Here is a 12,093-nt window from a genome sequence, read left to right as displayed (position 1 = left end):
CCTAATGCGGCTGTTAGGGAAAGTGGTAGTTTGCTGAAAAGAGCTGCATGGCCAAGAAAGCAAAAGACTTCCTCAATTTCTGCCAGACAGCTCGTCTGAGCAAGGAATGGGAAGAATAGAGATCGACGGGCTGGACTGACAGACCAAGTGACTTTCACGCATTGCATTGTGGGTACCAGTGGCAGCAAAATCAAAACACTATATCAAGTGCTAGCATTTCCAGCATTCATTAATTCTGCAGTTTCAATCCCTACTTGCATTTTATTTAACCCAAAAACAGTTATGTATATTTATATGTATGTATATATGTATATATAGTTATGTATAGAGCTATATCACGTTATAACGTGATATAGAGTGAAAAGTATATTGTTCTAACAATATACATTTCACGTTTGAACGATATAATATCACGTTATTACAATATACATAATTATCACGTTCGTACAATATGATGGATCCATGGGGTTGGGAAAGCCAGAAGCAGGGGAGCTGGAGAGGTACCTTTCATGTCCATTCACTGGAGGTGTGGATTTATTGCATGGCTTTCCCCACATCAAGAAGCTTTCGATCAAAATCAATACAGCTCTTCTTGCATCTGGAGCTTGTGAAGGACTTCTTAGTCCTGCAGGATTCCTGTTCACTGCTAAACAGTTACAGCTTCAAAGAAAGAACCTTGAGAGCAAACTGCTGCTGAAGCTTAACCATCACCTCACTGAGTGAGTGAAGAAATGGCACATTTTTGCTAAATATGCAGAAATAGAATGTGCAATTCACTTGTATTTTTATTTTTATTCCTATTTATTCTATTTATCCCCTTCGTATATTTTATTTATATTGTCTCTGTATTTATATATATATGTGTGTGTGTGTATTATATATATATATATATATATATATATATATATATATATATATATATATATATATAATATTCTGTAACTCTGTAACTTCTGTCGGTGCTGTGCTTTTTTGGAAATCGAATTTCCCAGAGGAACCCACCCGAGGGATTAATAAAGTTCTATCTAATCTAATCTAATCTAATCTAGATGCACACCCATACAATTTATGGTAAACTGAGCTGCCTTGTATGTGCATATGTTGAAGATGCATCGTTCTAATGTTTTCTCTGAGGCTGCTGTGCCATTTGGAGCAAAAATGAATATAAAGTTTATCTTGTCACTGGAAATGGTTTGCACTGTTTAATTATTTAAATTATTCACCGTAGGTATTGGTGAAAATAGCTTTATGTTGTAAAAAACTGTTGTTGTGCCTTAATTTGTTGATGTTTTTACATACATTCCTTTTGAAAATACTAAAATTTGTATATTTATTTATTTTTGTTTGTCTGATAGCATTTATTTATAAAATAAATCGGACATTTCAAACAGTTACTCACTACTTGATTAGTCTTTTCACCAAGTACTTTTTTACTCTTACTTGAGTAACTTTTTTGACAACTACTTTTCACTTTTACTTGAGTAATAATATTTTAAAGTAATGCTACTCTTACTTGAGTACAATTTTTGGATACTCGACCCACCTCTGGTGATCACTGACTGTTTTTAGGAGCTTTTTGAGATTAAATAGAAGAAAATACATAACATTAAACATGTTAACAACACAAAAGCCATATTAAACGCAGACTACTTCTCCTGTTGCTACTTCAATCATGAAACTGATCAATGATCAGCTGATCGTCTCTCTTGTTTGTTTATTGCCCACTTTGAGCCAGAAACAGGAAACCAGCGGATGTCGAGCTAAACAACAGCAGCACGTTTAAGGTTGATTAGCTGTTGTTAGAATTTATTTAATATTAATTTCTAGTATCAGCTGGAGCCACAGCTGTAAAGCTGCTGGTCATGATATCGGTTTGTATATGTGGTAAGAGGGAAACATGAAGATGAAACCAGGAGACGTCCTTACTGACTCATCAGAGCTGAACAGGTGATGGAGAAACAGGTTTACCTTTTAGGTGACAAGAATGAGTTGAAGGGAAGTAATGAACTGTTTCTGAGAGACAAATAACACCAGGATCCTTTGTAGCTGACGGCTGGTAACTGTGCAGGGTTGGGTCTGGCAAAGTTTTGCCTGGGGGCCAGGTAGGGCATTAGCAGGGAGAGGGGGGCACAAAGAAATACTTTTCTTTCTTATTCTCATTTAAAATGTCTAGCTTTTATTAAATAATTATCTGAATCTTACAACCAAAGTTTTCATCTGATGTAAAATGTATAGAAATCATACATATACCAACAAGACTGTACATCACTGTCACAACAGCGTTTGTTTTCATTCAAAGGCTTTATGGCTTTTCCTATAATACCTGGTGGGCTGGTCTCTAGTCAAAACGCCCAGGCCGATTTTTTGTCGCAGTCCAGCCCTGCCTGTCTCATTATGTTTGTGTTTGGGAGTGAACAATGGTAGGTGGCAAACACTGGGATGGTTTTTCTTGAAGAATGCTTGTCAGCAAAAGCACATTTAGACAGAGCGCCCATGACGCTTCTTACCTGTGTCTGTGTACTCTGAGTCCAGACCAGACTGAGCCAGAGAGAAGTGAACCAGCAGCAGCAGGGACCAGAAACGCATCATGTCCTAAGCATCAACTTACAGGGACGTCCACACTCTGAGCACTCTGCAGCAACAACAAAACCAAACTCAACCACCATTATGTCACTAAGTCTTCAATTCAATTCAATTCAATTCAATTCAATTTTATTTATATAGCGCCAAATCACAACAGCAGTTGCCTCAAGGCAGTTTATATTGTACTGTATATCCTATAATAATAGATACAGAGAAAAACCCAACAATCATATGACCACCTATGAGCAAGCACTTTGGCAACAGTGGGAAGGAAAAACTCCCTTTTAACAGGAAGAAACCTCCGGCAGAACCAGGCTCAGGGAGGGGCGGCCATCTGCTGCGACCGGTTGGGGTGAGAGAAGGAAGACAGGATGACTTTAGGTGACTGTAACACATCTGCAGCATCATTGAAAACAGAGGGCGCTCCACTCACCCTCTGTGCAAACAGCTGTTCAGTCTATCTGTGTTTGTTAACAGGATCAGAGTGTGCTGGCTGTTGAAGGTCAGAGGCCTTTGAATCATCTCCTTTTGTTTAACCTCTCACTGATATGAACTGATCTCTTTGCTTTTACTGTATTTATTTTATTTTTATTGTACAGTAAACTTACCGAGAGGCTTCGTGCAGATGTTTGTGTGGCTGGGATCTCCACTGGAGTCTTTGGGTTACTGTTATGTTGTTCTACATGTCTTAAATCTGACAGACTTACCGTCTGTGATTATAACCAGACAATCAAACAAACTCCATCAGAGCTGAAATAAAAAGGAAACTTGAAGCTAAATAAAATAATAATAATAATAAATATTAGAACATAATAACCCTGGTTTAATGAAAGCGGAAAGCCACATCTCTGTGTGACATATGTTTAATTCCTTATTGAATATAAGAATATATAACATTATCAGCACAACACAGAAATGGCATTTATGGCATGATTTAGAGAAGCTGGACTCACTGTGTATTTCTTTATTTGTTTTTAAATTTATTATAGCTTTCACTTTGTTTTCACTTTCATCTAACTTTAATATTTTATTTTTAGTTAAATGATGGAGCAGAGCAAAAGCAAACAGCCTGACTGAGCACTGGTGGGGTCAAAGGTCACAGCAGTGGTACCTGTAGTCATTCATGCAGCAGATGACTCACCGTCAGTGGAAACAGAGAGGACTGACACGTTAGTTTGTCCTGGGATTTAGGCTCCAACCTCAACAGAAGTGTCCCGTAGCACGTCTACGCCTGAACCAGCGGCTCTAGTTATGGTTAAAACCCTGGTGGTGTGATTACAGATGCCCCCTGAGGGCGGGACGAGGGTCGTCCATTTACTGTAAGAGAAACACGGAGATGAAACGCCTACACAAGGTCATATTTACTCTGGAGTCCCTGTTTACTCAGTGACCACAATCTGCCAGGCGGTCTCTATTAAATACACTCATTATATAACAGTGCACTTTATGCGTTTTCACTAATAGGGACAAAACTGTAAATTCATTTTAATGCAAAACCTATGACTGTTACAGCTGCTCCCTCAATAACAGCAGGTGGGGGCAACTATGACACTAAAAATACATCATATTAAAGCAGCATTACTCACAGTATTCACAGTACTTCAATAGTACCTAAGAATGTAACTTTAAAATGTTTCGCTGGTATTCTTTTACATTTTTGAGCAGGATTAGTATCATCAAAGGGCCACGAATGCAGATATAGCACAACAAAGGTCAAATCCACATGAACAAATCCAGAAACAGACAAAACAAAGTCCAAAATCCAAAGGAAGCGGAGAATACTGGAAATTCCAGGAGTGGAAGGTAAACACAGAGGGAACACGCTGAGCAGGAGCAGGAAGTACACATCGAAGCTTCCTCTAGTGTGTTTTTTAGACACTAGCATGTGTCAGTTACCAGTATCCTGTGCCCTCATTGGTAGTTGCTTGAATTGTTCGCCTTGAAGTTGAGTTCTTGGGACCCGCCCACTTTGCTTTGGCAGAGTTGTTGTTTTTTTTAATCTCGTATGTGCTGAACGTCACTGACTGTCTGTGATTGCTGGTCTCTACATTTCTGTGAGTCATTTCCTATTTGGGAGCAGCTTCACAGTTTTCTCTGAGCCGTTGTCATTTGATCAGAAAACCCTGATCCCGCGTCCGCTCCCTCCTAATACCAGAGATGTCTTTGGGAGTGTGAAGGAGCACTAAATAAAAGTAAAAATACCACCGCATTTGACCTTATGTTACATATTTTACTGTATTTTATCTGAATGTGAGCTGTGCTGCTTTCCTCCTGCTCTCTGGGCTTGCTCCACTTTCCTATTGGCTGCCCTGCAGCCAATCAGATCCCTCCAGGGCCTTTCTAAGCTGTTTGAAGGTGAATTGCAGGGTCTTACATGAGAATGATCGTATAAACAGTAAATACAGGACCGGTATCACCAATCATTTCAACTTGAATGAATCTATATAGCTTTAAATGTGAATACTGAATAAACATAAACACTTTTTAATGGCACTGCATGACATGCTTCTGTTGTTTTAAACATTCTGTATAAATAAAAATGGCCGGCTGTTGCGTGTCACGCTTTGTTGCTTTGTGATTTTGAACGGCATCATCTTAGCTCAATAACGATTCCTCCTGAACTGTCGGGCAGCTGAGCTTCAGGTTTGCAGCTCTGCTTTGTTCTAGTTTATTCAATGGCCTCTGTTTTAAGTTGAGGTTCTATTTTTTGTTGCCCTTCCTGAACTCATTCCAGTGTCAATAAAAGGTTTCAAACTGACCCAGAACGATTCATGTTTCTCCACGCTCAGCACTGTCACTCTACTGAAGCCCCGCCCACCCAGAGGAAGTCGGATTCATACAAGAACATGACAGGAGCCGAAAGCCATCACATCACATTGTTTATTTCTAACACAGAACCAGAGACAGCACAGATGAGCAACACGGAGTAAATGAGCTCCACGGCCAGCGTGAGAGCATCTCCTCACCTCCGCGGCCTCTTGTCCTCCTGCATAAATTAACTTAATAAAAATAAATATGCATTATAATAATAAGTTGCTTTTATAGTCAGTCGGTGGCTGGACTGATGTTTGTGTAGTCAGGGCTGGCTGTGTGTTTATATCAAGCTGCGTCAACTACTCGTGGGCTTTAACTCCGTCTTCTTCCTCCTGGCTGTCTACGGACCTCCTGGCGAACAGGTGAGTGGGGTCTCGGCCTCTGAAGCCCGGCTGGATGTTGAACACGGGCATGTTCCTCCAGCTTGAGGGGTTATTGTAGGCGGCTGAGCCGGATTCTGCGGTGCAGGGTTTGTTCTGGATGAGCTGGAGGAAGATTTCCATGTCGGGGCCCAACCGGGACACGATCCCGGCCCTCACCGCCACCACCGTCTGCTCGTCGCAGGCCTGCAGCGTCTGGAGCAGGGTGCTGTAGTACCTGCAGGCCAAACAGACACATGTTCATCTCAGACCTTGGCCTTCTGCTTGACAGTTTCAGATTTGCATCAAAATTTTACAGTACAAAATTTAAACATTTATAATAAGTGGTGTAAAAGTTTAGTTTCATACATCAAAAAAAGTTTTTAACGGCTGAAGATTTCTTAAAAATTGTCCGTCGACCCATTTCAGGCCTGTTTTTTCTGCACATTGAGACTGAGGCCATGTTTGAACATGAATATATCAAAAACTATCAAAGATGAAAGCCTGAAATCATTACCTAAATAATACTAAAACACAACACAGAATACGTCTGAACATTAGATTCTTAATTTTTTTTTTAAAAATCTAATTCAATAACACAATTGAACAAATATCACAAACTGTAAGAAGAAAAAGAAAGTTCTGGAATTTCCAGATGAAACTCAAATTATAACTGAGAAATAACTTTAATGTAAAACGAATTCTTTGTTAGTGAGTAATACAGTTCACAAGCACCAGGAGTCGCCCCTCAGCAGGCTTCCGGAAGGTGTCCAATCAGAAGAAAAAGGGCTTTTTTAAGAGTTCTTAAAGAGACAGGAGCTAATATAATGATTCCTCTTAAACTTGTTCTTAAGATATTTTTACGTTCTTACAACAATATTTTTAATTGCCACCACTATACAAACATCACATGAAGGTTTTACTCCAGGCTCCACTTAACAGTGTCCACAGTAAACTATATAGTAAAAATGTACAGTATGAAAAAACAGTGGTCAGCAGCAAATATGTACCATGCAACAGCACGTGAAAGGACAGATGGGACTCTTGAATACCATGTCTGTCAAACCACACACTGAAATTTACTGTATGAGCCCAAAGTTCTCTAAGAACTCCTCCCTAAATGTCCCCCTTTTATAACTGGCCATCCTCCAGAAACTAGCTGAGGGGCAGTAGCATGTACTTTTTAGGTGTAGCTGCAACTTTACTTTAAGGCCAATTTTATAATTATAGATTTATAAAACATGCTAAGAAGCTAAATTAGGTACCATGTATGTTATCGTGCTATTGCTTTAGCATCTCCACTCTAAAGCAGGTGCGAGCATTGCCTCACCATTTTGTATGTGTACTGGGTGCTCACCTGTTGGGAAAATGAGTAGGCACCTGCACCACCTCTCCAATGGCGTCAGGGTTAGTCCTAGCCACAGTGCAGATGTCCAGGCTGGTGTAGCACTCTTCTTGAACCTTCGATGAGATGGACAAACACTGACTTAGGATCATAGAAGCACTTTCTCCTCTCCTCTAACCTGCAGAGGTAACAGGATGCTACAACACTAAAAGGATGGGGTTAAAGCTAACAGTGATACAGGTGTTTTCATATATAAACTGATGGAGACACTGAACAGGTTAGCCTGGTTCTGCTGGAGTTGTCTCCAGTTAAAGGAGAGTTTGTCTTCCCCACCTTCACCAGCTGCTGCTGTGAGACATTCCTTGGGATTTTTAATATCTATATAATACGGAGCTTTAACTTCATGAGCAAAAGCTAAATAAAAAAGAACTGAAGTGATTTTTATAAGGCAGCATAGAAGTTTGTGAGCTGGCAAACCTCAGCGATCATCCTCTGGAAGATGTTGCAGCGGCGGATGGACTGGAAGACTTTGCCCGAAATTCCCTGAGACATGCAGTGCAGACTCTTCTTGACGAACGTCTTACCCTGTGGAGAGAACATTGAGGTCAGACGACAGGTGGAGGACAGGTGGAGGACAGGTGGACAGTAAGTCACTAACCTCGGTGTTGAAGCTTGCGGCGGTGTGCAGGAACAGCTCGCAGAGCTCGTGCATCCCGTCGGTGTCGCAGGTGGAGTTTTCCAGACAGGAGAAGAACCCACAGCCGACGGTCACGGCGCCGCTCAAACATCTGGCCACATCAGCTGCAAACACACAAACATGCTTCACACTGGACTCACACAGCTTTCCAGATGATTGACCCATCAAGCAGTCGCATATGGGACAGATGTGACTTGAATATGATGCAAACAAATGGAAGGAAAATATGATTTGAATAGAAAAAAGTGACGCATAAATTATGTTTTTACAAATAGGGAGGGCAGGAAGTTTTCTAAAGTTATCAGTACTCCATACTGGAACTGAGATGATCACCCCCCCACCCCTTCAAAAAACAATACATGAGTCCATTAATGGTCGCTGATCAAACTTCAGCTTTCTTTTAAAAGACAGTTTTTATGCTAATAATACTTCAACGACAGACAGAAGTGAGAGGATGAAGAACACCTGCTGCTGTGTTTAGAAGATTTAAAGCCAATAACCGATCAAATATCAGCTTATTGATCCGGTAATAATCAGGTACAGACTCCAAACATTAATGCGTTCACTGCAGTACTTGTACTTGTAGCAGACTACTGTGAGTGCAGTAACACAAGTACTCACTCGGGCTGTTGGCGGAGAAACGGGCCCGGCGGGGAGCCGCCTCCTCCGGCAGAGGCTCGAAGGCGGAGGAGGAGCAGAGGAGGAGGAGGAGGAGCAGAGCGGAGCCGCGGAGCATGGTGCCTCACACTGAGGATAAAGATGAAGCAGCAGGAGGAGGAGGTGCTGTGTGTCTGCTGTCTCCAGCTGAGTCTCCTGCATTTATACACAGTCAGCGGGGCTCGGACCAATCAGAGCGGAAGGTTTCGGTTGGGGGGGGGCTGTTAATGGTTTATTGAGGAGTAATGAACTTGCGGAGTTAATTGGTTATTTCCACACGCAGAGGAGGAATTTCCGAGCAGCAGTGAACTCAGCGCATAAAGTTTGGACTTCAGGTTTGATTTAATGTGACAGAAACTCTCCTGAGCTCAAGTGTCACCTCAGCACACCTGAACATGAATATGGTGTCAGGTACAGCAGAGCTTTAACATGATAACATGGGGTCAACTGATCGGAGCGAACAGCTGTTCACATTGTGGAAGGTTAAATGAGCCGAACCCTCCACCAGCACTGCTGCATTCATACTTTTAATTCAATGCTGCAAAAATATTAAATAAATATTATTTCAATATTGGAGACTCAGACGGACTCCCGGCAGGTCAGCGACAGCCTGTGCCTGTGGTAGTCCTGAACCCTGAATCTAAACACCGAAGATCAACATCCGGAGGTTCACCTGTGTTTACATGTCAACACGTTCTCACGTGTGACGCATCAGAATAAAAGCATCAGGATAAACGAGCCTAATGTCTCCTATCAACTCGGGATAAGGTCACATTCACGAGGTCAGCCTCGCTCACTCTAACACTAACGGTGGAATTAAAGCGGAAGGTTTCGCTATGCTGCTGCTGTGACGTGACTGTGATGTGTTATCTTTACCGTGGGAAGTGGATGTGTTTAATTCCAGTCACGTTTCCAGATTTCCTGTGAGAGAAAACAAACAAGCACGCACTTACACACCGACACACACAAACTAGGATCGAGAACTGGAGTAAAGTAAAAGTACTTAGTACTTGCTCACAGGTCTGTCCAGGTACATTTCGCAGATTTTTGAATGGAGTCTGGTGGTCCCGTCCTGGTCGTCCTGATGCTGAAGCTTAGCCTACTTTCTGTTTTCTCCTTCAGTTTAAAACAACATGAAAACATTTATGAGCACTTTATTTTAAAAAAAAGACATCATTCACCTGACACTTATTAACCTTTATGTTATTTAAACAGATTTTTACTGGTAACTTATTATTAATGATGACAGAGGTTTTATTAGACACAGCTGAGCGTTTTGCATTTTGGCATAATTTGTGAAACTTGAAATTGCTTTAGTACTGAATGGTAAAAATTAGGCTTTCTTGAGGGGTGGGGGTGGGGGGGGGTGTTGACCTGTAGTGTAGTTTTGATCTACTTTTGCTGCTGGTTCAGTGAATTTTGATTGAAGAGCGATGGAATCTGGACTTTGGGAATCTGTGAGATGTCCAGTTTCCGTATCGGATCGGCATGTCCTGTACATGGGATCCGTGCTTTGTGTGTGTGTGATTGCTGTAAAGTAAATAAAAAAGTAAAATTTAATTTATATAGCACCTTTCAAGATAAAAACCACAAAGTGCTTCACAGAAGCTAAAACATAAAAATAAAAATCAACCAAAAGCAAGTTTAAAAAGATGAGTTTTTAGCTGTTTTTTAAAAGCGACCACTGAGTCCACAGATCTCAGGCTCAAAGGGAGAGAGTTTCACAGTCTGGGGGCCACAGTTCCAAAAGCTTTGTCGCCTTTTGTTTTCAGCCTCATGTGTTGGACAACCAGCAAGCCCTGATCACATGACCTCAGGGACCTGCTGGGAATGTATGGATGTAAAAGTTCACTGATATATGTTGGTTTTTGTCCATGCAGAGCCCTGAAAGTCAAGGTCAAAACCTTAAAGTGGATTCTGAATTTAATAGGGAGCCAGTGCAGCTGGATCAGTAGGGGTGTGACATGGAAGTACTTGGAGGACTTGGTCAGAAGCTTTGCAGCAGCGTTCTGAACAACTTACAGATGCTCCAAAGAGGCTTTACATAAACAAGTAAACAAAGAATTACAATAATCCAGACGAGATGAAACAAATGCATGAATGACAATTTCTAATTCTGAGCCTGATACAATGGACTCAGCTTAGCAATGTTTCTCAGGTGATAAAAACAGGAGCAGACCAGAGATTTAGTCAGAGCTGAGTCAAGAGTTACACCAAGGTTCCTGACAGGTTTGGCAAATGTAGCAAGTGGGCCCAAGTTTGTGTATCTTTATGGTGATCTGTTGATAATCTAATCAGATTTCAATAAGCAATGTGCTGTTGATGAGGAAATTATATTTAATCAGGTTTTGTGTATAAAATCAATCATGTTATTGTTTTCACCAGCAGCCAGTCGCCGTCCCTCGTGAACCTGGTTCTGCTGGAGGTTTCTTCTTGCTTGAAAGGAGTTTTTCCTTCCCGCTGTCGCCAAGCTCTTGCTCTTGGTTTCTCTGTGTTATTATAGGTCCTTACCTGACAGCACGTCTCAAACTGAAGGCTGCAGGCCAAATGTGGCCCACCACATTGAGAGCTTCTGCATGATTGTCTTAAAATAAGTTTACTGTTTTCTGCTTAAAAGCGTATCAATGCATTTTAATTGTTTGAATCCCAATGCCCCCGGTACCAGGGCGAGAGGGAGAACATCTGGTTTAACGTGATGTATTGCCAGATCTGTTATTTAAATATAGGTATGTGTGCCATCCACAGAAATGTCAGAATCTCATCTAAAAACTCATGAAACCATTTTAACTTGGTTGATAATTGATGCATCATAATGAGAGTCAGATGTGTTTCACTCAGTAATCAATAATTAAACTTTTGTTAAAGACGAGAAAAGCACAAGGGAAAAAAAACCTATACACAGCAATCATGAAACATGTCTTTAAAGTGAGAACCAGTGAAAACAAAGACCTTCATTTCATTATTTGATTATCCATAAAAGCAGAAACCACGGACAGGTGATCAGAGGTCTCTGCTCCTCGTCTTGTTCGTCTGAAGTGCTCGGCTTCTCTTTTTTGGATCTAGTTAAACTCGCTCTTTGTCTCATCAGCGTTTTGTGGGTGGTGTGGAAAAATCGACGTGTCTTATCAGCTCCCACGTTTAGATGGAGGCACGCTTGACCAGAGGAACCAGTGAACCTGCACGGCTCTGCTGACTTCATCAGCACGGAGGTCAAAGGTGCTGATAACCATCTGCACCCATCATGCTTCATCAACTCCCCCCACGGAAAACCTGCTGCCATAAAAACGGCAGCACTTGAGAGCAGCCCCTCACCTGAGCGTGGCCCTGAACACCAGGAGATTTATATTTTATATGGGAGCTTTGGAGAGTTTGGGGGAGTTATGGAGACTTCCGCATCAGCAGTGTGATTTCTTTTTCAGAAAAACTGAAATAAGTTTTTCTGGAAAGTTTTTAAAAAGGTACAAAAATGCCCATAGATGTGAAACAGGTGCAAGGTTTATATTTCATTTGTCAGGAGGTTCAACAAAAACTCGGGTGTGTGAATTTTCAGGCTTTGCTCACTCTTTTCTCACTCTGTTCCCAGGAAACAGAGAGCAAGGTCAGAGGTCAGAGTGAACTGTCTGCTGTCTGAAGCTTTG

At 41.4% G+C, this 12,093-nt stretch overlaps 2 protein-coding genes across 2 annotated transcripts in view; both read right to left on the bottom strand.

Annotated features, from left to right (window-relative positions):
- LOC146665506 (uncharacterized) overlaps nucleotides 1–2,615 on the bottom strand; it is a 29,980-nt gene extending 27,365 nt beyond the window's left edge. The window contains exon 1 of the mRNA XM_085413240.1: nucleotides 2,508–2,615. Within this exon, the coding sequence (XP_085269366.1) occupies nucleotides 2,508–2,589 (82 nt within the window). The 5' untranslated portion in view covers nucleotides 2,590–2,615. The remainder of the gene's footprint in view (nucleotides 1–2,507) is intronic.
- Nucleotides 2,616–5,445: 2,830 nt separating this feature from the next.
- LOC146665505 (stanniocalcin-like) lies at nucleotides 5,446–8,578 on the bottom strand. Its single transcript, XM_085411160.1, has 5 exons — nucleotides 8,420–8,578; nucleotides 7,760–7,902; nucleotides 7,579–7,686; nucleotides 7,114–7,217; nucleotides 5,446–5,994 (listed from the first exon to the last, which is right to left on the bottom strand). Exons 1-5 carry the CDS (start codon nucleotides 8,532–8,534, stop codon nucleotides 5,697–5,699), a joined length of 768 nt encoding a protein of 255 aa, XP_085267286.1. The 5' UTR covers nucleotides 8,535–8,578; the 3' UTR covers nucleotides 5,446–5,696.
- Nucleotides 8,579–12,093: the final 3,515 nt, after the last annotated feature.

Source organism: Rhamphochromis longiceps, linkage group LG7, assembly GCF_057381845.1.
Source record: "Rhamphochromis longiceps isolate RC_006_pf linkage group LG7, R_longiceps_female_GT1.1, whole genome shotgun sequence".
NCBI lineage: Eukaryota > Metazoa > Chordata > Actinopteri > Cichliformes > Cichlidae > Rhamphochromis > Rhamphochromis longiceps.
This window is presented reverse-complemented; position numbering and strand designations above follow the sequence as displayed.

Excerpts from the sequence above, each read along its gene's own strand:
- LOC146665505 (XM_085411160.1), bottom strand. The coding sequence starts at position 8,534 with ATGCTCCGCGGCTCCGCTCTGCTCCTCCTCCTCCTCCTCTGCTCCTCC. Across the intron at positions 7,903-8,419 it reads TTTCTCCGCCAACAGCCCGA|CTGATGTGGCCAGATGTTTG; the intron begins GTGAGTACTTGT and ends GTGTGTTTGCAG. Across the intron at positions 7,218-7,578 it reads TCCAGAGGATGATCGCTGAG|GTTCAAGAAGAGTGCTACAC; the intron begins GTTTGCCAGCTC and ends ATCTCATCGAAG.